The 27,257-nt window shown below is 37.0% G+C and overlaps 1 protein-coding gene across 10 annotated transcripts in view; it reads right to left on the reverse strand.

Annotated features, from left to right (window-relative positions):
• ERCC6L2 (ERCC excision repair 6 like 2) overlaps positions 1-27,257 on the reverse strand; it is a 59,396-nt gene that overhangs the window by 24,163 nt on the left and 7,976 nt on the right. For 7 of the 10 annotated variants that reach the window (XR_012635623.1, XM_074932937.1, XM_074932936.1 and 4 more), the window contains exons 3-13: positions 27,126-27,245; positions 25,488-25,681; positions 21,569-21,730; positions 20,120-20,327; positions 18,568-18,708; positions 16,936-17,049; positions 15,318-15,437; positions 9,263-9,334; positions 8,167-8,312; positions 3,026-3,121; positions 1,605-1,704 (exon numbers count right to left, since the gene is read on the reverse strand). Coding sequence is in view for 8 of the 10 variants with exons in the window: in XM_074932937.1 (XP_074789038.1) it covers positions 1,605-1,704; positions 3,026-3,121; positions 8,167-8,312; positions 9,263-9,334; positions 15,318-15,437; positions 16,936-17,049; positions 18,568-18,708; positions 20,120-20,327; positions 21,569-21,730; positions 25,488-25,681; positions 27,126-27,245 (1,473 nt within the window). In the remaining 2 variants the exon portion in view is untranslated. Of the gene's footprint in view, positions 1-1,604; positions 1,705-3,025; positions 3,122-6,941; positions 7,501-8,166; positions 8,313-9,262; positions 9,335-15,317; positions 15,438-16,935; positions 17,050-18,567; positions 18,709-20,119; positions 20,328-21,568; positions 21,731-25,487; positions 25,682-27,125; positions 27,246-27,257 lie in introns of those variants that run through there. The other 3 variants (XR_012635624.1, XM_074932938.1, XM_074932944.1) reach the window with 3 other exon arrangements.

Below are 27,257 nucleotides of genomic sequence, written 5' to 3' on the forward strand. Positions count from 1 at the left end.
CTGTGCTCAAGCATCAGTAACAAGGAGTGCAATCCAAGTGTAAACAAAAAGAAAAAAATCCCAGATTTACAATTACTCTGTTTACTACTTCTTAGTCAACTTAAAAAAAAACAACATTAAAGACTTCCAAGAAGTTTTATACATGCCTTTTGAAAATCCAAACAGATAATATCTAGGTTTTCTTTATCTACAAGATCACCAATTCCAAAGCCCTCTGTGAAGCATGACTCTCCTCCTTCAGGATTTGTAGTGAATTTTGTTGGTTGTAATATGCTATTGCTCATTTCGTTAGCCTTTCTGAGACCTCTCCTACTGATACTTGCTGTTGCAATGAATCCTCAAAAGTATTTCACACAAGAGAAACTTTGGAACAGGATGCTCTCTAAGCTTTTCCATAAATGTGTATATAAAGAATAAGTCAAGTAGGCTAGAGCAATGCCCATAGATCAGTACAATTCCCACTCCTGATGTGTTAAATTGCCTGGTTACCTGTGAGCACTTCATCTACTACTTTTAATTTCTTAACAAGTTACCTCTTTTTTATTTAGATCATTTTGTCAAAATTAAACAGAACTTCAATGGCTTTTTGGCTTCTACAAAACACTGAATTTAAGTGAGATAAAGTCACTGTCACACTTCTGAAAGTAACATATTAAGCTATACACATTACTGAGAGCAATTCAAGACTTGATGTTCCAGCTGTGAGTTTTGTGTCTGCTCTGTAAAATTAGATGATCTTAGAACTTTTTTCCTATTTGTCACTTACTTAAATCTTAAGAGGATAATGACAATTTTTACAGTACCTACTTCCCACTCCTTCAGCCTCCAAACTCCTCGTTGTACATAACCCAGATACAAGAGGGTGCTTGTCACTGAAGACTCACTACCAGATTTTTCCTATTTATGGCCAAAAATTGTTATGTTAATCAATCAAATTTCATAAAGCTTTCTTTAATATATGGTATCAATTGCCCACTGAAGTGATTTGCTTTGTCTTTTCCATGCAATGCATTCTTCAGGACAACTGTAGCTAACTGATCTTCTTCCTTTCTCCACATGTGTTTAAACCCAACAATGAAAGTAGAAAAAATTTTAAAGTGCAAGTGTTTCAGGTTGCTGGCAACATAATTTACTACCTTCATAACAGCAACCAACTACAAGCTGTTCCCCCCTCCTTTTATAAGTAAGTTTTCACAGACAGGAGAGTAGCAATGCTTTCTTGCTTTTCCTCTGTAGTACCACCATGATTTTTGCCCTACTTTCTCCAACCTTTCATAAAAAAACCCTGTCTGAATCACACTGCTGAAGATACTAGCTACTCTCACAGACATATTTTACAAGTTTTTAAATAAAAGTTATCTGTATAACTTGATTAATGTATATTATGTAATTAAATTGTCAGAAGTTACATGAAAACTTGAATACCAATATAATTGTTTTGTTCTTTGACAATTGCTAAATGATATATCTCTGCTTAATTAGTTAAGGTAACAGCATGTATAATAAAGCCAAGATGAACTCCAATTTTACTATAGGCTAGCTTAGTTTTCAGTCATTGAAACTGCTAAAGAAAGCTTCCATTTTAAATAGCTTGTGAACTTTACCTGTTTATAAACTTGTCTCAAGTACATCATCTCCTCCACAGTTCCCAAGGATATCAGTCTAAAGACTTTAACAGCTTTGTATTGGCCAATCCTATAAGCTCTGCAAGGACAGTGGCATATTAAAATATTTTTAATCAGTAAAAAAAATAAGAGAGCGCTTAGGGGTAGTAAAATAAATAAATAAAAGCATTCCAATAAAATAGGCATACTCTAAATAATTTATGATTTGGTTGTGGGTTTGGTTTTGTTAGTTTTTTAAAAAAAAAAAGTTTTCATTCCCTGTTGTTTTACCCTTTGTTTTCTGTGTTTCTTCTCAGGTCTATCCATCTGAAAAACCTTTCCCTCAATTTGTATCAGAAGGCCTGTCGCCCATCTCTCTTGGAAACACATCTTCCACTATGTTTTCTCAGTTATTTTTTTCCCCTGTCTCCATTTGCTCTTGAACAAGATAGTCCCCTATTTGCATTATCTAGGAGTTAGATCATGGATTGCTTGGGGCATTCTGTTCTTTCTTAACTTATAAAGCACTTTGCAACTTAGATCATCATAGCAACAGTTAATGAACAGACAGTGTTCTATCTAAATGGTAAATTCTGAGAGTTCTAACAGATTATATTCCAAAAATTCAACTGAGGCTGAACACATTTATAGAAAAGTTATCTTACATAGATTCTTTACACAGTCCCTTTCAAGAAGACATTTTTCCGATACACATATTTCTCTAGAACAGGTGTCCATCAACACCTCTTAGAAGTCAGAAAGACCCACAGAATGTAATTACATAATTGGATGGGACTAAAGAAACAAGTTTATTTCTGCTCAGGAAAATATGTAAATCTACTGAGTTTCAAAGTCTTCCAATAGTCTTTACTTCAGCTATTCAAAAGTCTGTCCTGAATTCCTAGGGAAAAATCCTATGTTTAAAAAAAGCCTTGAAAGAAAAATCCAGATTCCTGGAAACACTGCAATGGCATACCATCAGAGATGGAAGTGAGTGCTGAAAAGACACTAATCTCCACAAGGGTGAAGCAGAAAAGAACGTGAAGTGTTTTTCTTCAAGGATTCTGGAATTCAAAACATCACTTGAACTCAGGTCAACTACAATGTACTCTGTCCAGAAAAACAGGAAAAATGCCACTCAGCTACACACACACATTCTAGAGATCACTAACAGTTACAGTAACTACGGTCCTTTTTTTTTTAATGAGTCCAACATAACAGTGTCACAAAAATAAACTGTAAAATAAGAAGTAAAATTCAGAGTTAAAAATTGGAACATCAAAGCTAAAAAATAAGTTAGCTGGACATTTTTTACTGTCTCATGCACAAGTCAACTATGAGGAAAATTTTAGTTGGACGATCAGATTACATAATCAAAGCAGAGTACAACATGAATCAATGTCTGTATTTTGAGAGTATACCTGTCAATAGCTTGAAGATCATTTGCTGGGTTCCACGTAGGATCGAACAGTATAACAACATTGGCACCAACAAAATTAAGACCTAGTCCACCAGCCCTAAAACAAACAAACAAAAAACCAGAAGTGTCTGACACTAAGAAAACCAGAACAATTCTTTTTTTCAGTGTATTAGGTCCATATTGGCATACTCCCCAACATAAAAAAAGAGCACATCAGAGACATTGAAAATAGCGATAATGAAAATAATGGAGTACAGCTTTGTGTTACTGTTGTCCTAGTAATCATTACTGTAAAATGCAGTCTTCTCACCTAAGTAGCGAGATTACAAATCATATGATTAGCTGAGTCATAACCAACTGCTATCACCTTGCTGTAGTAAAAGCCCTGACTGCTACTTCATACTCACTGAGCCCTATACAGGCCAACCCCCTCAATGATTACACTGAAATTCATAACCACTTTTATGCCAGTTAATATTACAGAAGCAGGAAAACTATAGCTTAAATATCATTACACAGCATTGAATTTTACTTCATCTAATCCCAGTACATAGCTTTGACAGTAATACTATGCAGCTTCCACTAAAATGGTCACAGTCTAGTGTAAGTCATATCTATAAGAACTAACAACTGTTTCAAGTCTATTCGTAAAGTATGTAAGTCAACTGTTATAAATACAGTTGGCCACACAGCTGCGTATGAGCAACATTCATACTAGTCATTATAAGAAAAAAAGCCACTAGAAGAAGATTGTCTACTATAGGAGTTAGGAGTCACAGGGGTACATCATCTTGAAACATTCAACAGTTGTAGTGTGCTTTCAGGTAAAGCCTGCAAGTCAGTAAAGCATTTGAGCATATGTTCAACCTGAGGTAGCTAATAACCTGCTGAATCCAACAAAACTGCTCAGTTACTTGGAGTCTGGCATGTGCACAGCTAAATGACTTGATAGGAACAAATGTGAAGGAAATACCACTGCTCATCCAGATACAAAACAAGCAAATATCGAAAATTCTTTTCATCTGGCTCAACCAACATCCTTACAAAAACAGACAAGTTCCTATACAAGCACATACTGAATATTATTATTAACTATTAAAACAATTCTTCACATTAATATATGCAGCACTAATTTCAAGTGTGTTTTTTTTCCTGAATGAGGTACCACAAAACTGAAAAAGTCAATCCCATTTAATATACCAAGCAACATGGTTTTAACAGATTCCTTTATAGTCTGCTTGTTTAAAGCAGTGGGAAAGGTAAAGTTTCCAAGTATAAGAATGGAGACAGAAACCAAAAGCTTATAGAGCCCCACCACTTTTTGGTCTTCATGGAATCCTTGTCAATGTAAATACAGTTGTGGCCTCCTCCTTCAGGTGTGGTGTGGTGTCAGGTTAGTTAAATCTGGAAAGGGAGAGGATGTGGGAACCCACCAACATTAACGCAGGTTTCTGCATGATGAGTGTTCTCAAAGTTTGAAATGCTGAATAAAAATCTTTGTATTTTTCAGAATACCTTACTGTATTTTGGAATTTTTGTGTATTTCTTTTAGTGAAGACAGAATTAAGGCTCTCATCTTACCAAATCAGCCCCGCAGACAGACTGAAACATAATATGTTTTTCCAAATGCTTTCTCATAAAAATTGCTACATTTGGAACCAAAATATGAATTAAACCTCAGTGCAAAGCCTTAGTGCACGTAAAAAAGACTGGCTATAAAAATTAACTAAACAGGATACTTAGCTTTATGAAGATTTTACCTTTCAGTATTTTTAGGTATGCCACAAAAATTCACATATTCCAAAACAGAAAAAGAATGGCTCCTATATCTTTCCTAGACAGAATGAATGCAGTAGTTAGTTTGTGCATTGTAAAGAATATCTTCCATTTTAATTATCATTTTAACTAGCTGTTAGTCATTACTGCAAGATGGTCCATGCAAATTGCTATAACATGGCTCAAATGAAGAGCCCTGCATGAAAGATCTCGTAACGGTTGTTACAAACAACAGTTTTCAAAAGATCATCTTATTTAAAACTGCATGCTACACTAAATAAATGGCTTTTCATATCCTGTCACTGACAACTGAACACCTCAAGGTTTAGAAGTTACAAAACAATATTGCACTAGAAAAGGTTCCATGAAAGTTTTGACTATGTAATTCTATTCACCAAGGTAAGGTTTTTTATAGTTTATCAGTGTTCTGTTTCAGTGAGATCTTGTGACTGAAAATTCTATGAATGTGATTACATGCACTTTAAAAATTACTTGCAATATAGCTGAAGAATTCAAGTTAAATGAAGCCCTGTAAAAGTAAAAAGTAATGGACAGTAATTGAGAATGCTGCAGGTAGAAGTCCATATTCTAACATTTCACGATAAAAAAAAAAAATCTACAAATTTTTGTAACATCACCTCTTCACCTATGCACTTCTCTTTACATAATAAAGAAACTGAGAAGCAGAAATAGATTTCCACTTATAACTATTCTGAAGGAAATAATCTAGAGATAGACTAGTGTGGAAAAACCAGAAAATGATGATTTAGCTTTAAAGGTGGGAATATTTGCTCTTCTTATTTCTCAGGAACATTATGATGGAACAGGACTGTGTAGACTTCAGTGTTGTACACTCAGAGTTCCCCTTCTTCAGGCTAAGCAGCAATGGAGTTGCAAGCTCTGACATTCTCCTAGCATGTCACAGGAACTCCAGCAATTATTTTAATGTTCCAAAGCAAGCCTAAAAATCTCCTTTTCTTCCAAATAATCATACATTTTCTGAGCAACACCAGCACAGGAATGAAGTTTTCTAAACCAGCTTTTACTTCATGAGCCTTAGAAGTTCCAGCAGATGTACACCTGTTTTACCATAGAGCTCAAGGTTAAAATTAATGATCTATACCTAATGGTTTGATGGAATTTACAAGCTCTGAAAGAATCAATCATATTTTCTTTCAATGTCTATAAAATGTATTTATCCATAACCTGTATTAGTTATCACTATCAACAAAAGCATTATAGATAGCTATATGAATATGTTTGACACTAATATTAATGGCAAGACTTGAGGCCAAGTTGTATAGACAGATTTTTCTTTTTTCTTTTTTTACTTTATTAAGGTCCCATTTTTCAAAAAACCTCAACTAAATACAGTAAAGATTCCCAAATGTCTATGGGCTATACATAGGCAATTCCAGGCAGAAACAGCATTCTGTCAGTATTAAAAAAATGGAATGTAACAGGAACATTGTAAATTTAACAGTGAAGTCATCACCACTGTCTGCACTGTAGCTCACTAATTTATAGATTAGATCTTCCTGTTTGAAGTTGTACGTTAACTGTGCCAGTGGTGTTCCACTATTCATGGAATTCATCCTTTGCAGAATGCATTTCTGCAGCCAAAAGACTATGCAAGTATTTTCAATGAAAAAAAAGAATATTTGGCTTTCTGAGCAATGGGACTTTCAGAACACATACAAGTTGACTACACGGATCAGCCAAAAACTTTGCAAGAAAGTACAGACAGAATAGTATGACCCAATTCTGTCAACTTACTATGTGTTGAGAAATAAAGAATATACTGTAAAGTCCTAATACCTGAAATCTGGGTATGACAAAAAATGAAACTGTTGTAGAGTAGAACTAGGACAAATCACTTCGAGTTCCAAAGGATTACAAAATTAAACTTGGTACATTACTGTATATCAATCAAGCAAAAAGATCACTTCTTGTTATCTGTGATAAACTACACAAAGAACTGCACCTTCTGTTTTCTTTAGTAAACACCAGTTATATTGACTGCATTGTTTCTTCCATTTACTCAGTAAAATGAGAAACACTAAAACCAACAGAATCAAGTCTCTTGTCTCAAGCACTACCAGCAGGCATGGCAAGCTCAACAGTCTCTGTATTCACAAGCTCTCATAACAAAGAGGAAAAAGTCTATCTCTGTTTACCTGATATTTATTTTTATTTCTATGTAAATTAATGGAAGAGAACCAAAAAGGTTATAATTATGCAACTGAACTAGACTGATAGAAGGACAAATTAGAGAGTCTTTCCTAATGCTACAGATGCAGTAATAGCCTGCTGTCTTCAGAGACAAGGAACAGGGAGTTATGAAAGTCTTAGTGAAGTTGATGGCTGGATTGCACAGTTGATGGAGATTACAATCAAATGTGCATAACCAACACTATACATCTCTCCACAACCTTGCCCACATGCACCAGAGAGTATCTGAAGACAGTTCTGATATGCACTTGCAATAGTCTTTAAGATTATGTCTGACTTCTAATTAAACAGAGGTAGTGTGGGTCCTCCTGTCTAACTCCAACATACAACTTCCAGTACAGAAGGATAAAAGTGAATATATAGGCAAGAACAGCATGTTTGCATGTTTCATCAAGTTTCACTGAGTTTTCCTTTGGACAGGAAGATGGAAGTTTCTCTTTGTTCCCTTTCTGTCCTTGCCTGGACAAACTTCATCCAAGATAGAACATGGAAGTAACCAGACATAAAAGAAAAAAAAAAAAAAAGGTCATCGTAGTTTCATTAATTTTAGTTAAACATATTGCTCTATTTCAAAATAATTTGCTATCCATCATAAATTGATAAGCAGATCTGATAAATACATTTTAAAAGACAATCCAGGATTCTTTGAAGTATTTTAAATAGACATATATTAATTAACATGGTTAATAAATTACAGTAACACCAAGAGGTAATTTTTCAGTTCAATATAGCAATTCATGTTCACACTCACTTGCTAGTTCTACTAGTACAGTACAAGAAATGGAGTCTGTCTACAATAAAATGAAAGCTTTTTGTGGATAATGACATCATAATAATAATGTTTTAGTAATAATGTTTAAAAATGTTTTCCTCAGTCCTACAGCAGCTGGAAATTTAAAACCAGGATTCAGAAGACCCACTTGTTTCAGATCTTAGAAATCCTCATAAAGCAGAGGAAAGGGGAAAGGAGGTATTTTAAGAATCTTCAGACCACAGCAGTGAGTAAAGACAAAAGAACAATTCACTTTCTCAGAGACATATTCCCTTAAAAGGTCATCAAGCAAAATGCAGAGTAACCTATTTACTAAACACTAGAAAGGCAGAATGAAACACCTACAAGTTAAATTTTCTTACATTGTAGATACAAGACATATGTTAATTTCTTGAATGCTGTTGAACTCTCTCACAATTCTGAGTCTATCTTCTGATTTTGTATTTCCATCAAGTCTTCGGTAATCTAGCCCAGATGCCATACAATATTGTTCCAGCACATCTAGCAACTGGGTGGAAAAATAAAAACAGGTTAAGTGTTTACTATTATCTTTTTAATTAAGCATAATCACAAAGGCCATGTTTCTCATATATTTTCAATAGAGCAAGCATTGAAAATGAGAGTAAATCTTTGCCATTTTGGTATCAACATCCCTGACTATCTTTAGCTGTGATTCCACAGCACGCTACATGATTAATGTTGGTCTGCTGTGGTCTCACTCAGTCCTCCAACCCTGGCTGCCTGTCCCTCTTTTAAGTGATGTTGAATCAGTTCAACACAGTAACTTAAACAGTTTCCTACTGTCTTAGCATTACAATGGCTTGAGAAACAATAAATGAGCACCAGAGCCAGCACAGAGAAACATGCTGGTACACACCATCAGAATTCAGATGGATGGAGTGAAGGAGACTGCAGTACTCAGCAGTCAGTCTGGTCTTGACATTGTGAAGGGCAGCTTAAGACACATGAGCATTTTACTACTACATTTAAATACTAAACCTGCAATCTTCCATAAAGCCACAAAATCATTAATTGTCTAAACTGTCCTTCACACTACTATTTTTTAATACTTTTTACTGCTGTAATTACAAATATTTAATAAAGAAAACCATATTATAGATTGAACCACTCCAAGAAATGCATTACCCTCTAACAAGAAAATCAAGGAGCAAGTCCCTTAAAAGCAAAACGCGCCTACACTTCTTGCTCCAATTAAGCACTGTTTTAACTTCAAACCAACTAGCGTAGTAAGTCTCAGGGTCAAAGCTTCATCACTGCTAATGCTCAAAAGCAAGTAGAGTAGTGGATATTTCAGTACGCTTCTTGAGTATGGCACACTGTCCTCATCATTATTTCCCACAGTACAGACATAAAGGCAATGTGGTTGACAGCTGTCACCTCAGTGCTTTATGCTTCACAATTTACTGCTGCAGTTGACAAAAATCACACAGAGCTCACCTTTGTGGAAAAAGAGAAAAGAAGAACTTTATCCTTGTTTTTTTGGAAGTGATTTAAAAGCTGCTGAAGGACCTGTAAACAAACCACAGAATACAAAGGAAGAGATTTCATCTACAGGTCATCTCACACACCCTTGTGTTTTTAATCTTTAAACGGGCTATACTAATTAATTGATTGTAAAGCCAGATGCATAACAAAAAACGTTATTAACATAATAAATGTGCCAAAGGTAATGGAGATGATGGACACATGCATTTTCCAGTGATCTACATGGAAATCCTGTGGTAAAAAGGCAATCATACCACTAACAGGTAAATTCAGAAGCTATTTCTGTCAGTGCACAGACTGCAACAGAATGTTACTTTTCCCATGCTCTATCTCAGCTTGTGAATTTTTACATTTAACAATTGCACACAGTTCCCCTGAAAACATGAAGGTCTTAAGTTTTTTGTACTGCATCTGAATTCAGAACTTCTTGGAACTTCTCTAATTAAAATAAACAGTGAGATGTATGACCCTCCCCAATCCCACTCTCATCTGTTGCTATGTTTAGAGTAGGATCCAGCTTCCCAGACTCTGCACAGACCTTGAAATGCCAATAATCTGCCCACACACAATGTTCTTCTGGTGGGGAACCAAATAATTCAGAGCCTTGTGTATAATAGCAATACTGTTATTTTCAAAAGAAGCATGTCCGCATCTGGTAGTGGCAGCTCCAGAGTACCATGCAGAAGCAATACACAAAAGGGAAAAGAGGAATCTTCTGTACCATGTCTATAGCTTTCTCCCATGAGGCAATAAATATTTTTAAAATTTTATTTATTCAGTGATAAATACATAATCTGTTAACACTGATTTCACTAAAGGCCTAACAAATCTTTGACAACCAAACAATGATGAATGTTTAGATTAATTTTACAGTTCTGGATAATATGTAGAATATAAAATAGTAATTATATATCAATTATAAGCCCATTTGTATATGTTAGCCAGCCAGTTACATGTGAAAACAAGATCATTTTTGCCTGGTTTCATCGTACAAGAACATGTAAACCTGGAGTTATTTTACTAGGAAAAAATCCACATCAGGTAATTTAACAAAGAGCTAAAGGACTTACATTTGCATTTTACTTAGCCACATAAAGAAAAATAAACAGAAGAAAAACAGTAACATGTTTTTAAAGTAGAAGGAATTTGGCTACTGTATTATCATTATTATTATTAAAGTACAGGTAAAATAATTTCTTATAGGAGAACACACAAATTCACCCAGTTTAAGTAATATGGATCAGTGCCACGTTCATTGACATTTCAAGTATACTGGAGTAAAGAACAGCTCTGGCTAACAGGGAAAGTAATGAATGGTTCTGCAAAGAGAAATAAAATTATACACTTGCACACCAGAGTATTAACTTGAAAGCTGTTAGTCTGCAAGAGAAATACTTGATCATACTCAAGCAAAAGTAATATGCTCTTTGTAAGAGTCCACATGGATTTAAATACACATCTCCCCATTACTACAAATTGTGAGCTGTCTAACTGATGAAATTTCGGCTCTCACATTTGAGAATACCTTTTTTGTATATAGATATCCAAGTTAGCCTACAGTGTTTATAAGCCTTCAAAAACATGTTCAAAACCATGCCTGCCTGGTTTATGTTCAATGGCAGAAGTTGCTATTATCTGCAAGGTGCTCTAATAGACTTCTTCCATTTTCCTACTGAAATAATGGTAATATGCAGGAAAAAAAAAAAAAAAAAAAAATCAATCCAACACATTTATTTCTAAGAGATTTATATTAATTAAGAACAGTATTCCAAAACTCCTCAAATGGATGTCTGTGGAAATACTGTACTTGTAGTTTAAAAAATCCAAGTTATTTCAAGTGCCCAGACATCTAATAGCCCTATTCACTTAGAAAGCATATAGAGTCTCTCTGAGCCAGAATTTTAGCAAACTGTAGAAGTAATCAGACATGGTAGTAAATGAGAATTACTGCAGGCTTTTAAAACTACCCTAATTCATCCTACGTCTTTTCCAAGCAGTCCCCAATACTTCTGTGTGGGCAGTTTGCAATCTTTGGGTTTCAAAAGCAATGGAATCACTCATTCTTACACTTTGCAGGTCCCCTCTGTCTTTCTTCATGATAGAAAAATGGTGGTTTTCACCAAGGCAGCACACTCCCTTCATTTCAGTTCTCACACATTCAACTATTTCAAGTTAAAAATCGAGGCACGAAATTAATCTTGCAATAGAAAGTATAAGCAAAGTCTTCTGAAAACTGTAATTTCTGCAGTCTAATTGCACACAAGGGGAAATTCCACCAAAAAAGCTGAAGCTCAGATCACGTCATTGGGTATTACCCACCTCCCACTGTAACAAGGATGTATAGGTATACTATCAGTACTTATATGTGTACATTTGGATTATAGGGACTGTTTTTTCCAGACGAACAGAAAACCTGGGGTGGCATGTTGTAAATGCTACGGCTTGCAAAACAGAGACATGACTGTAACCACAGCACAAGGTAGGACACAAACACAAATATGACATTCTCACATGTTCCAGTAAGTTTAACTGGTGGCAGTAGGCTTATTCCATATTACAAAGGGCTATGCTTCCCTACGTGTTTTATCTCTGCTTGGTGAGACAACAGATAATACTTTCAGCAGATAGGTTAACCTTTTTAACTCTGCAAAACAGTAACAACTGCTTAGCTAATAAACTTCATGGACAAATTCAAGTCCAGCCTTGCTCCCCCCTCGAATATATTTAATAAACGCCAAAAACTTTTCCTTTGAAAAATACGCTCATTTACAAAAGAATAATCACCTGTTGCTAAAATTTCTGGGTAGTCTGTACTAAATTTTAATTTAAAGGACTAAATAATAGCTATTCAGTCTATACTACCAGATGAAAATGACAAAAGTATTTCAATTAGTTTATATAATAGAATTGAAAACGTGAAGTACTACATGGACAAAGCTATTAAAATACATTTCCTTGTCTGATTTACTTCCAAATCAACGTGTTAAAATATAGAAGGTAGTTTTCAAGCTCTAGTATCTGTTGACTCTCCTGTGATTACTTTCTGATTTTAAGAGGACTTTTTAAATGAAATACTTTCTGAAGGACTCTGCCTCAAGAACATAAAAACCCAAATCATCCCAAACAGCTCTGTTTTAAAATTCAGACTAGAAAACAAAAAAGTTAAGACAATCTTTTCTCACAAAGCAAACCTTCAGAGCAATCAGCAGGAGAAAATAAAAAAGCCACCACAGCACCAGAAACATAGGAAGCAATTTTTTCCATAATAATTATTTTAAAATCAAAATTCATGGACTCAGAACCAACCTTATTTTTCAATGATGGCCACTTGGCCCACTACATAAAACTACTCCTTTCAGGCACAGAGATATTACCACACAGTTCAGAATATTATGTTTATACAAAGATATATTTCATGAACTGACACAAAATTCAAGTTACACTTAAAAAAGAAAGCAGACCAGTTTCTCTTAAAGTAAGCAGTTCTTTCAACAATTCTGAGATAAGTTTTATTCAGTTTTCAATGGATGGAAATAGACACTATAAATTTCTAAAACAAAGCATCATATATACAAAACCAGAGGTCAACAACAGTGGAAAAACATTCTGTAAGCTTACCGGGCTGTCATATATGCAGCATTTGAAAATGCTTCTATTCTATAATCCATAAAGTAAAAAATGAACCTAACAAGCAGAACCCCTCATAATAATACAAGATCATAATTTCTTATGCTGGAAGAAAGATCCATACTGCTTTGAACCTTTGCCTACTACTACTGCAGTGTTGTGTCCAATCTGGCTTTTTTAAAAGGTCTGAGCAATATGTTCTGTGAAAGAATTATAGCACTTTCTTACTTTTCTACAGAAATTTAAAATATTGCACTTCTCATCTCTCGTCTACCAAACGTACTGAAGAAATATTTTTAGATATAAATATTACCTCCAAACACAAGATTGGATTTTAAAATCCAGTTTTCCATAATATACACTGCACTTCTTGAAAAAAATGGAAATTCTCCACACCAAGGCTCTTCTCAAGAATATATGCTTATTCAGGGTTTGGTGGGGTGGGGTGTTTCTTTGTTTTGTTTTGGGTTTGGGTTTTTTTGCAAATACGTACAATCTATATTACAAAGTACCTTGAAATACAAGAATATTGATCTGTATAGACTGATAACAAGCTAAAAGATAAAAAATTTAATGAAAAGCACAATATATCAGGAAAATCTCCAGTGAGATAGAACGAAGATGAGGATTAGATGATTCACTACTGAGGTTTTTTTAATTGGTAATCACTATACTAATAGCTCACTGGTTTTTACCATATATTGCTCATCTCATTCTACTTATGTTTGGGCAAACTACTGGCAGCTCAGAGATTCATTTTTCCAACTATGTAGATCTCATCAGTGTCAAAAGTAAATATTCAGCCTGCCTGCCATCTCATCAGTATCATGCCATCAACACAAGCTCTGTATAATTAAGGATATCACAGCCTCTGCTTTCTTGCCACCTTCATTATGCTCTTACTTCAGCCCTGCAGCAGCACAACCTTCTTCCTTACCATCCAAGGCTATTGCACACAAGCATGGGAAGAGCCTTACTGCTACCAGCCAAGGTTACGCTCAACTCAGAGCCGTGAGAAGACACTGTAGTCTATGTTGTTCCAGAAGCAGCTCAGACTTACAGTCATGGTTTGGAACAGATTCCTCCCAATAGGCAGCTCTGTAAGCTGCAGGATTTAAAGGCACATAAAGTTGGAACCTCTGTCTTAACTCAGGCATTTTTCATTGGCTATGTTTTTCACTACTGTGTCAAAAAACACAGTGAAAATGTTGGAAGGCAGGGCTTGAGCGAAGTATGCATTAGCCCCAAGAGATAAATTTCTACAGAAAGGAAAATTTGTTTCAACCTATAGAAGAGCTTCATAAGCACCACTGAAGATTATGGACTTAGGTTTTACAGATATGTATTAAATATTTACTGGCAGTTAACAACAAAGTTGACTTTCATGAGATAATTAAGTGTATATAACAAAGATAATATGCAGACCTCTCAAAGAAAGATGTTGCCTGCATAACAAATCAATAAAGTGGTAACAACAATTACTGTTACAAAAACATGGCCCTGCCACCTGCTTCCCCACCAGTCCCAATCAGTAACTGTCAATATGCAGGTTTATATAGAGAAAAATATAGTACACACCATTCTGCATAGCTTCTCACCCTCCAGTTACCCTCAAGCTCAGGACTCTGAAACCTAACGTGGTTTTCTTTTTCATTAGCTACGTTAGACATCTTTTCCAGTTACTCATCCTATTCTGCTCTGAAATCAGAGAAAGTCAGTTTGAGGTAAGGAGTTTTACGGGTTTACATTTAACATGTTTATTTTGTCAATCTTTAGCATGGCTCCTCTTAGCTTCATTTGGTGTCCAAAGGGTTAGAAAAGCCAGTAAGGACTCAGGTCATCTTCATCAGTTCCGTGGTACTCATAATTGTGCAGGTCCCTCTCATATTGACCCTAGGATTTTTTTCTGTGCTGGAGAGTTCCTGCCTACCTGCCTTTGTGGTCTTTTCAAGGTCTAACATGCTTTTTGAGAGGAGGGACTGGAACTACCCCCAATATTGAAGGTGCGCACAGATAATTAAGTCTGTAATTATTTTGTTTTGTCATCTTTTACTTTCCCAACTATTACCAGCTGCCACAGATAGTCAGGGAACTATCTGTCATATTATGACCTCCGCCCCCTTGACTGTAAGGGTCATTTCCCTAGTCATTACAAAATATGTGAAGCTGACATCTTACGATATCTTAGCATCACAGATCACTCTTATCCAGTCTTTTCCCAGAGGCACCCTGATGACAGGAGATACCTGCTGTGGTACCAAAACCATAAACTGTATGATTTAAAACCCCACAACTGTCAGGTGTACATTTTCTTACATCTATATACTACAGCAGCAGATGTGCTACCAATACTGATTTTTCTTCTAAAGAATAGGTTTACCTTCATTTTTCCACTGTACTTCGGATCTGAAATTGTTTCAAAGGCTGCATCTTTGCTTAACTGCACAAAATCTGGAAAACTAGAAAATACTTGGCTGCACACCCGTTTGATATGTGCTTCCTGGAAGAAAAGCAGAAAGTTTGAATAGGAGTTAAAAATTAGAGCTACGTTAGGATACCAGTAAGCAATACAAGGAGGTAAACACTTTGAAACAAGTGATCTGCCAACATAACTCAAGCAGAAAGATTATGTGTTTTTATTCAGTTCCCTGCAGAAGTGCTAGATAAAACATCTCCTGTGCGTTTTGGTTTGATTTATTTAAAAAACAAAGAGGATCTTAACCTGAAATCACAGATTCTAGTCACTAGAGTAAGAGATGTCCAAAATGTCTTCTCCTGTGCAAAGACTGCAATGAGACTGACAATTCTGGCCAGTCCTAAGAACTCAGTCAGCCTGAGGTTTGCTTTACTCAACAGCTGTGTGCCAGCACTTCTCTTGACCGCCTGGCATGATAAGCCAATACGGATATTACATAATGTCGCACCAATATGACAAAAACCAATGAGAAATGCATTTAAAAGCATGTTCAAAGGCCACATAAAGCTCCACTGCTACATTTTCATAATTCTGAACTTGAACATGACCACATACTCTGGACAAACAGACTTAAAGTAACACAGATCTCATCTCTCACCTAAGAATAACACGTGATGGACTTTAACACTAAGGATAAGAAACAGTAAAAAATATCAGTTTCTTAGTAGATTTTGGAGGTAATTACGTATGCCATAAAAGACAGTGAGTCTTAAAATACCTGTAATCACATCTGTGAATTTAAATAGCCACTGAAATAACAATATACAACAAAAACTACATAAGCAATATACAAAAAGCCACTAAAAACGTTTGGGTACATACTGCATATAAGGCACTGGACACTAACAGCATCATTTCCTAGAAAGCAAAACTGCTTTAATGGAACAAACCTGCCAAAATTTGCTAGGATTCTCTCATTTCCATTCCTTTGTGGCTTGTGAGAGGAAGTGGTAAGATCCCTAAATCCTTTTGCTCCTTCTTGGATCTTAAGGATCACGTAAAATCATTTTTTAAAATTGACGTTTTTGAGTTTTATAGGTTATTTGCCACAGTAACAAGATAAACTGACGCTGTTCTCTCATCGATCATTTCATATTAAAGCATGTTTCTCATTATTTGAAGAAGCTCAGCTCTCAATATAAAGTACTAGAGAAAAAAAAAAACACATCCCAATTGCCTATCATTTCTTTACTGGCACAAAGACATTCCTCTTACTAAGCACTTGTCATAAATGAAACAGAAATGGCACTATCAGAAATCACTAGAAATTACTCTCGCCCCTGAAGCTCCCCAATGTTTCTAAACCCCTTATTTTCAGATTTGCATCAGCAAAATGAACATACTGTTGTGTAACATCTCTATCTGAAAAGGCTGCATTCTGAATTACTGAATGGAAAATTAATTTTGCAAAATATCTTAATTTCAGTTTGTTAGGACTTAAAAGGGGGCCAGCAGCAATTTTCGTCTGACTTTTCATCCCATTTTCCACAAGTTCATTTTTTTAGATACTTCTGAAACTAACCTGCTGCTTGCTAGTGTTGTCTGTCTGCAGCAGTGCGGCATGATTTGCAACCTTCTGTAAGATGGTCAGGTAACTGAAGCGCAGTGATTTAATTGTTTCACCATAAGCATTTACCTACAAAACCAAAATAATGTTTATGCAAACAAATATTCCTGAAAATAAGGAACAATCTAAAATAAATGCTATTCTTACAAGATTTAATGCATTAGTAATTCTTAGAAGTAATACAATTGACTCCAAAGAGACACATACTATATTTCTAACAAAAATGCAGCAAGGTTTTTTCCTCAGCTTTGTGATCCTATTAATGAAAAACATATTAAAAAGAAAAAAAACCTCATGACTATGTCAGTTTGCTAAATATTTCAGATAGAATTTCTACAGATATCATGCTATTATTAAGATAACCAAGAATTCCTCAGTGGGCAAAAAGACAGTAACTTTACAAATGATTCAATGTAAATCAGACCAGAGCTGTTTGGATGACTTATTACCCTATGACTGCTAACTACTTTACAGCAAAAATGTATAAAGTTTAACAAACATCTCAAGTAACTTAATTCAAACAACTTCAAACATTCTACAATGCAGCAGCAGCAACAGCATCAGCTGTTTTTCTGGTTATGCTTGGTTGATTCAATCAATATTCATTTTCCTTTCCCTTCTCAAGTTACTAAATTTCACAGTTAACTCTGGAATAAAACAGTCCATAAGAGCACTTAAGTATCTGCAGGCCTGCCTACTGCCCTTTGTGAATCAAGTTCAACAGCATTTTACTTTTACTACAAACATCGTGAGAAACAGAAGCCAGCAAATAACTAATGTGAATATCTGTGGCATATTAAATAGGCTGACAGGTGGACTGTTTTTACAGAAAGATGCAGAAGGCTGATTAAGCTACATCATTTGGAAAAAAACCTCCCACCACTACACAAGAATCAAAAGAGGCTAGAAGAAAGATAGGGAGAAGCAAGTATGAGACATATGCCTCTAAATGTTTAAAAGATGTGCTTTATCTGAGCCTACTCAGCGATATGGGCAAAACAGACTAATTGAGTGTTAAAGAAGTCCAGCAAAGATAAAGAAATCTGTCAAGCTCATACCAGTGAAAAAAATTCTGCTTGTGCTCTATGGCTACTGTCGCAGTCCTCCCTTCAATGATGCAAAGCAAAGCACATCTTTAGCAGCGCAGAAAGACATAATCCAACTGCAGTTATAACACAAGCAAAGCCCAGACAACCTGCCGGGTCCAGGATGCCTCTGACTTGCAGCTTCTGCATGGACTGCCTGAGGCACATGGGAGCAGCACGCCTGACACATACTGAACATCCCAATGCAACACCCTTGCCAACATCAACTGTATCACAGGTGCACTTATTAATACAACACATCCTAGAATTTACTGCATAAATAACAACCACCTGTTCAGGGCATGTAAAGCAGCTCTGCTGTAAGCCTGAAGTACCTAACTCCATTATGCTTGTCATGCAGCCAACCATGTTTCCAGTTGGGATTTCCCAAACAGATGGCCTCCGACCACACAACCATTTTAATCAGCAACTCATCGGCAGAGAGTCTCTGAAGAAAACCAGAAAGACTATGTGCTAAAATCCAAACAGCGCAAGTTCTCACTTTGTAACAACAGTTCTTCCTCTTCTGGCCACTGTTGCAGTTACAGGGCTCTCCTGCTTGTAATACTAAGCTTACATCCTCTGTCTTTAGCACAGCCTGGTACACTGCTTTCTGGAATTCGGTCAGGGAACAGTACACGATCTGCCAAAGAGAGAACCCCAAAACCACGATTATACCCAGTATACAATAAAAAGCAAAAGAGCACTGCATCAAAAAACATAAAACACACAACACTGAAAATAAAGCAGAAAACAATATATTTGCTCCAATAGTTACAGGAAATTATTCTGCCACTGAAAGAAAAAATGCAGATCTGGACACCAAAATAGCATGAAAATGTGACTAAAATGTACATATTTTATACACACACACAAACCCCATTTCTACCAAGACTACCAATGTCAAGCTACAAGAACCTCCTGTTAGGTTTCTATAAACCTTTCAGTATGACTTCTGTGGAGGTTTAGGGGGAGGGAAAAGTGAGAGAAATAAACGCATAATTGTAATTACAGGTTCTCCTGTGCTTTGCCAGTTACTTAATTTGCCCTTTATTTCCTCCTTCTAGGCAGTAGCTGTTGTAGAGTACTACCAAAGGCAGGACAAATAAGCAATAAGAATAAGCAATGAGAAGGCAAGGATCTACACAGTGCTATGGCCAAAATTCTTATCCTTCTTAGAGACCATGGGTGGCATCTCCATGACATCTTTAGTCTTAACAGCAGGAGACAGAAATCCCAAGATCATTCCTTAACCTAGGCCACCCACACAGCAGCAGCACCATGCTGAGCTATAATAATACAGCAGTAACTCGAACATATACTCACATTAACAAGAGAATGAATAAAACCTGCTAGATTTAGAAGTGATTGACTGACATTTGTGCTAATCTTTCCTTCAGAAGACAGTTTAGATGACATTATTACGCACTATGGATAAAGAACAAATACCAAATTTTGAAAATAAAAAACAGCTGCAAGCTAATGCAAGCTACTTAGAAGGACAGCACAAATATATTCCATAAAAATGTATCAGAATTCTTAGCTATAGACATAAAGTTTTATCACCTCATATGTTTAAAATAGCATTAGATAAACAGGATTACAGACAACAATCAGCTTTAGGTTTGGGGTTTTTCTTTTATTTAGTGATCAAAATTGAGGGAGTTGAAAAGCATACTGTTCCATGCACAACGTGTCAAGCTGCAAATTCAGAAGTCCTACACAGAATTTCAATTTACATACATTGCATTGGGTTTGCACAGATAAGTACAAAAGTGCACATAAAAGATGTGTAAATCACTAGTCAGAAGTCTAGCTGAGCATTTTCATGCTTGATTAACTCCATTTCAACATGCAATCATAGTAATTATGTGAACAAAGCACACAACTGCATGTGCATTTTCTCCAAGGCTCTGGATTCTTACGTTCCTAAATCCAAAAGAAAACCATGAACTACTACAGGCATGATGAACGAGAGAAAATACAACAAAAAAAAACAAAAAAGAAGAGGTATATTCATTAACACTGTATTTGAAATATGCAGGCACTCTTACTCTGTCTTCCTTTTTGGGCAACTGATCACTGATAAGTGCTTTGGTACGTCTCAGAAACCAGCCAGACATTTTTCTTGCTAGCATCACCATGGCCTTACGACCTGTTGCTAGCTCTCTCTTAGTTGCAGTGTGCCTCTGGCCATGCTCCACTGGATCAGAAAATTTCTTCTTGAAATGTACTCTGGTACCCAAAAGTCCTGGTACAGCCCTATTGAAAGACAAAGTGGGGTAGGGAGTGGGGTTTCTGTGAAGGAGTAACAGTATTTTCTTTACTCCAAGGCAGTCTATCCATTTCCATTGATTAAAAGCATACCACAATTTTTTTCTGATTAACAGCAAGAGATCTTAAATTAACAAGCACTAGAGAAATGAATAAAAATTGTGTATATAACTAGAAACATATACTACTTCCAAACATGCCATTTTTTTCATTTATTTTGTGACCCTCAAATGTTAAGACATTCCCCTTAGAAAAAGGGTTCCCATCTCCAGAAAAACAAAAGCTCAGCTGACCAACAGAACAACAGAAGTCACAAGTATATAGAACCTCTAAACTACAAGGCTGCTACTGTTCAGGAGCCTAAATTAGAAGCTAAGCAGCCATGTTTTCATTTTTTTCTGTTTTTAATAAACCAGGTTATGCAGATATTACAATTAACTAAATAAAATTTTAAGAAACCCAATAGTAAAAAGAATTTAGTAATCACTGGCAGCACTACGCATTGGAACAGTCTATGAACAACATCAGCATAGTTTTAATGCACCAGGTACAACACTAAGCTTGCAGTTAAAGTGTTTCTTTCCTAGTATTTCAATTCAGTCTGTATATCCTTATATTTAAGGTACATTTGCTTTGTTCCTGCTCTGTAAAGCAACCCCAGTAGTTCTTCCATGCTTACATTTACATCTAGGGTTAGTTCAACCTCTCCCTCTCCGTTAGATTTCCTGGACAAGATAGCTGCTTTGCAAATATGTGCATTTGTGCATTTTGAAAAACAGAAAATATTATTAGTTTCATCTTCTAAGTATGTCAGAATGACCTGCACATATTGGACAGAGCAAAGGCACAACATTCTTCAAAGCTGTGTGAAGATTCTTTATCTACTGTACTCCACACAGAAGAAAAAAAAAAGAGGAATGGAAAAGGTAAACATAGGGGAAGAAAAAAAAATTTTTAACTGCTTCCCAAATTCCTCAAAAGCAGCAGATAGGAGGAGCTCCAAATGTATAAATTGACTGCAAAATTCCTACTAGGAGCTTACCTCTGTAGATGTATTGGAATAACATACTTAACATTCTCACAAAACATTGTGTTTTTTGTGGGAGAGAGTTGTGGGGTTTTGTAGGTTTTTTCACACAGATGGGTCCAGATCATCCAACTCTATCCCAGTCCCACTGCATAGTTAACATATAGAGGTGATTAACAACAACAAAAAAGTATTTATTTACCAGTCCATAACACACCAAAGTTCCTTCATATTGTTTTGAAGAATAGTTCCAGTAAGACCTATGCGAACACTGCATTTTAATGACTTCATTGTTTGAGTTATTTGAGCCTTTGGATTCTTGATTCTATGGGCTTCATCCACTATCACAGCAGACCATTCTACACTGCAGATCAACAAGAAATATTGTATTAACTGAAACTATTTATCCAATCATCCCACATACGCATAAAAAGTGAAGTCAGCCACACAAGTAGCTGTGATTATTATAAGACGCTTATTACTTTTTGATTTGTTTTACATTGTATTATACTACTCAGTTTCTTTATATTCTTTATATTGTTTAGTAAATGTAATTGCCATAGTTGAAAATAATGACTAAACTACGTAGCCAAGTAAATGAACTACAGTTAACTGTATCGAATGTCTTCTGTGAAGAAAGCAGCTTTCAATATCTGGAAAAAAAAAAACAACACATCTCATCAGCACTAATTTCACTCATAAGTAAGATTTTGAATCTAGAAGCAGGGACCAAAACACATTTTGCAGCCAGTTCAAGCATAAAACTTGGGAGTTAGAATGACCTGTACACTGTGATAATGATTTAAGTCATCAAATCCCTAGGAAGAGATTTATTAACTTTATGAGATTGCTTTATGTATATGAATGAATATTTCAGAACAACATCATATTCACTATGATGATACTTCAAGCAGCAAAAAGCTAACAGGTTTAGAAGGAAACTTCTCTCCTGAGCAGGCTGCATTTAGTTCACCAATCTGAAGGCTGATCTTGTGGCATTTTTGATGCCTGCTAAATACAGTCATTCATATCTGAGTTCCTTACATTCCTAAAAATCTGCTAAAAACTAGGAGTTTCTGAAAGGAGCTTTAATAGATGAACATATCCATGCTCCTTCCATTTAATCGCTCATTATGCTGATTTACATGCATAACTGAGCCCATATATTATTAGTGATAACTAATTATTTAAGACCAGTTTTTGAGGTCAATCCATCATTTGAGCTAAGCAAGACACACAGTCTCTTCCAAGATCATAGGCCCATCCAGTCACGTGCTCTGCAGAAGCGGTTTAGTCAGTACGTATGCTGAAGACAACAAGAAATGTTTCTATAAGTACGTCAACAGCAAAAGAAAGAAAAGGGAGAGCCTTCATCCCCTGGTAGATTCAGGAGGAAACATGGTAACAAGTGATGAGGAAAAGGCTGAGGTTCTTTGCCTCAGTCTTTAATAACAAGACTAGTTGTACTCAGGGAATCCAGCTCCTCAGCCAGAAGACAGAGACTGGGAGAACGACCCCCCCGCAATCCAGGAGGAGACAGTCAGTGACCTGCTGCATCACACAGACACACACAAGTCTGTGGGACCAGATGGGATACACCCGAGGGTGCTGAAGGAACTGGCTGGGGTGCTCGCCAAGCTGCTTTCCATCATTTACCAGCAGTCCTGGCTGATTGGAAATTGGCTAATGTGACACCCATATATAAGAAGGGTCAGAAGGATGATCCGGGAAATTACAGGCCTGTCCATTTGACTTCAGTGCCCGGGAAGCTGATGGAGCAGCTCAACCTGAGTAACATCACACAACACATGAGGGACAACCAGATGCTCAGGCCCAGTCAGCATGGGTTTATGAAAGGCAGGTCCTGCCTGACAAACCTGATCTCCTTCTACGACAGGAAGACCTGCTTATTATATGAAGGAAAGACTGTGGATGTAGTTTACCTTGACTTTAGTAAGGCCTTTGACACCATTTCCCACAGCATTCTCCTGGCAAAAATGGCTGCTCGAGGCTTGGATGGGCACACATTTTGCTGGGTAAAAAACTGTCTGGATGGCTGGGCCCAGAGAGTTGTAGTGAAGAGAGTTAAATCCAGTCGGTGGCCGGTCATGAGTGGTGTCCCCCAGGGCTCGGTGCTGGGGCCACTCCTGTTTAACATCTTTATTGATGATCTAGACGAGGGGATTGAGTGCACCCTCAGTCAGTTTGCAGAAGACACCAAGTTGGGTGGGAGTGTTGATGTGCTCGAGGGTAGGGAGGCTCTGCAGAGAGACCTGGACAGGCTGGAGCCATGGGCTGAGGCCAACTGGAGGAGCTTCCATAAGGCCAAATGCCGGGGGCTGCCCTTGGGCCACAACAACCCCCAGCAGCGCTACAGGCTTGGGGAGGAGTGGCTGGAGAGCTGCCAGTCAGAGAGGGACCTGGGGGTGCTGATTGACAGCTGGCTGAACAGTTGCCAGCAGTGTGCCCAGGGGGCCAAGAAGGCCAATGGCATCCTGGCTTGTGTCAGCAATAGCGTGGCCAGCAGGGACAGGGAAGGGGTCTGACCCCTGTACTGGGCACTGGTGAGGCTGCCCCTCGATGCCTGTGTTCAGTTTTGGGCCCCTCACTTACAAAAATAGGACATTGAATGACTCGAGCGTGTCCAGAGAAGGGCAACGAAGCTAGTGCAGGGTCTGGAGCACAGGTCGTATGGGGAGTGGCTGAGGGAACTGGGGGTGTTTAGTCTGGAGAAGAGGAGGCTGAGGGGAGACCTCATCACCCTCTACAACTACCTGAAAGGAGGCCGAAGACAACTGGGGATGAGCCTCTTTAACTACGTAACAACCCGTATGACAAGAGGTCATGGCATCAAGTCTGCCAGGGAAGTTTTAGACTAGATGTCAGGAAGTATTTCTTTCCAGAAGGGGTTGTTGGGTGTTGGAATGGGCTGCCCAGGGAGGTGGTGGAGTCCTCACCCCTGGAGGTGTTTAAGAGTCAGTTTGACATAGGGCTGAGGGATATGGTGTAGTTGAGAACTGTCAATGTTAGGTTAATGGTGGGACTGGATTATCTACAAGGTCTTTTCTAACCTTGATGATTCTCTGATTCTGTGAAATGTATTTGCAAGCAGTCAGTCACACATCAGATCTGCTCTGCACATGCACCCACTTCCTGACCTATTCAATGACCAAACCTGTAGAGTTCATCAGAGACACAACAGCAAGAATTACGGTACTGCTAACACAGCTCCTTTACTCTTCTATCTACACTTCTTTTTTGGACCCGAGCACAGAGAGAAATGGAGATCTGATTGTTTTGGTGATGGCTGTCAACACCACTAGGACACTCTCTGGGGCCTGGACCCTTCCCAACACCTAAAATGACAAAATCTGCAGATGCACGGACAACACCAGCTGCTAAGGACAGGCTGCCACTACTAGCTATTTACACAACTTGTACCCTACTTCCAAGATGACATAGGAAAGAGGATCACAAGGATCAGATGAGAGGCTAAGTACTCCTGAACACAGCCAAAGTAAAGGCAAAACTTCTAGTTTGAAAATGCTGACAGCCATGGAGCAAATAAAGTAAGATTTCTGATACAATCTGCTGTCAGAACGACTCTAATTCTGCTAAATCCATTGAGTATTTCAAACTATACACACACACACACACACCTCCGTTCTATCTCAAGAGGTTTTAGGACTCACGAATTTCATCCAGCTGGTGAGAAAACGTAACAAGGAAAATACCTTTTGAACATTTGCTAAAAATTCCAGATTTTTTTCTCCTTACACTGTACTGCAAGACAGAAATACCTTCTGCACATCTTCCAGTTACCATGGGTTTTCAGGCAAGCAATTCATGCAGCTTTTAAAGAACACTTCATGAATGGGTTAACATCAAAAACTAGCTTTACAAAAACTATTCAAACATTTCCTTTTCCCAAGCATGCCACTACAAACATAGTATAGGATCAACTCCACAAAGACAGTTAAATGGGATTCTTCTCTTCAGCACAGTGAGTCATTGGATTTAACACTAAATACATTACATGGAAATAATAAGTACTTTCAAAGAACATTGCAAAATTAGACAGTTCAATTTCTGTGTATAGAAAAATACATTAAAATCATTACCTGTTAAATTCATCCAAGTGCAGGCGAAGTATCTCATATGTTGTAAGGGCAACTTCACATTTACCTTGCTTGATGCGACTCAAGTCATCATCTTTCTTACTGCCGTGTAAGACAGACACCTTAAAGTACCCCCATGTGTCTAACTCATCCTTCCAGTTGTACAGCACTGAAAGAGGGGCCACTATGAGGAAAGTCTGAAAAACAAGCACAAGTTGCAGAATTACTGCAGTAACTACAACAGCACTTTCTCAGTAAGTTGAAATCTTGAGATTTATTTTACTGCTTTGAACAGTTTGAACTGTTTAATTCTGTCACGTCAAAGCATAGTATAGAAATATCTGAAGAGTCAATATAAATTCAAAAGTAATCTGCTTACTGAGAGTATGTAAATAGTACAGATGAAAAATACTGTAATACTAAAAGAAACAAAATATTGCTACGTACTCAAATGATGCTCTAACAACTGCAGTAAGACATGAAGTACTAACACTTTGTTTTGTTGCAGCATCTCTACCTGTATACCATAAAATGTTTTACAGATGGAGAAAACAGATGAAGAGGGTAATCAGCTTCCTACAATCCACAAGTCTAGTCATCATACAACTTCAAAACAGACAGACCTGAGAAGGGTTTAAAAATTTAAGACAGCTCATACAGTTCATTTAATATCATAGAATAGTAACACTGGTGAGGTGGGAAGGGACCTCAGGAAGTTTCTAGTCCAACTTTCTGGTCAAAGCAAGGCAACACTTAATTCAGACCAGGTCAAGGGCTCTCCCAACCCAGGTCTTCAAAACCCTGCAAGGATGGGGGCAGTCCACAACCTCTCTCTGATCTGTTCCAATACCTAACTGTCCTCAAAGTGAAATTCTTGTTCCTTTGTTCCCAGTCAGAAGCATTCCTGGGTTTTTTTAGATGAATTGCTATCCCTTAGCCTCTTCCTCTCTCCCTCTATTTCCTGTGGAAGCTGTATCCATTATTTATGGAACTATTGTCATACAAACCATTCTGTCAGTCAAATAATCCTATTATTCCAGTAAAATAAAAATAGAAATGGAAAACAGAAATTGAATGGGTCCTGTAATGGGTAAAATTAAAACTACCTTCAGATTTCTCATATTCACACAGAACTTGCATATATCTTTATTTGCTGTAACCATAGTCAATTACCTGGAATATCAAGCTTGCTTCTGACATTATGACAGTCATTCAAGAAAATATTAATAATACATTTTGGAAATATATGCATTTGTCTTAGTTATTTAAATATCCTGTTAATATAGACACATACGCTTTTTGTACTTCAGAAACACAACCACACAAACTGTCATTTTCTACTCACTGACATGAGCTTTTCAAAGTATTCTAGCCAGAAATGTCAGCCAGATATTTCCAAATGTTTTGTGTTAGTGCATACCAACAGTATTAACAGATTAGACAATAACAGCTAGATAACACACAACTGTCTGGAAAACTGAAGGCTTCCCTAACACTGCTAGGACAGCCATGAAACCCTAATCTGCCTAAATAGCTGAATTTTAAAAACGAATACACATAAACTCCTAAAGCAAGTAAACAAAGAAATCCATGTATTGCCTTTTACCAAAATCCTTATGATTGTATATCTAAAAGCTGTACCTTCTTGGGATTAGACTTCAATTCTTTTTTCACTGTTCTCAGTAAAAATTCTGGCATATTATTTTCAATATCCTCACGTGTTCCCTTTTTGTGCAAAACTGCAGCCAAAAACGAAATGACCTTGAGAAAGAA

Source organism: Athene noctua, chromosome Z (assembly GCF_965140245.1).
Source record: "Athene noctua chromosome Z, bAthNoc1.hap1.1, whole genome shotgun sequence".
NCBI lineage: Eukaryota > Metazoa > Chordata > Aves > Strigiformes > Strigidae > Athene > Athene noctua.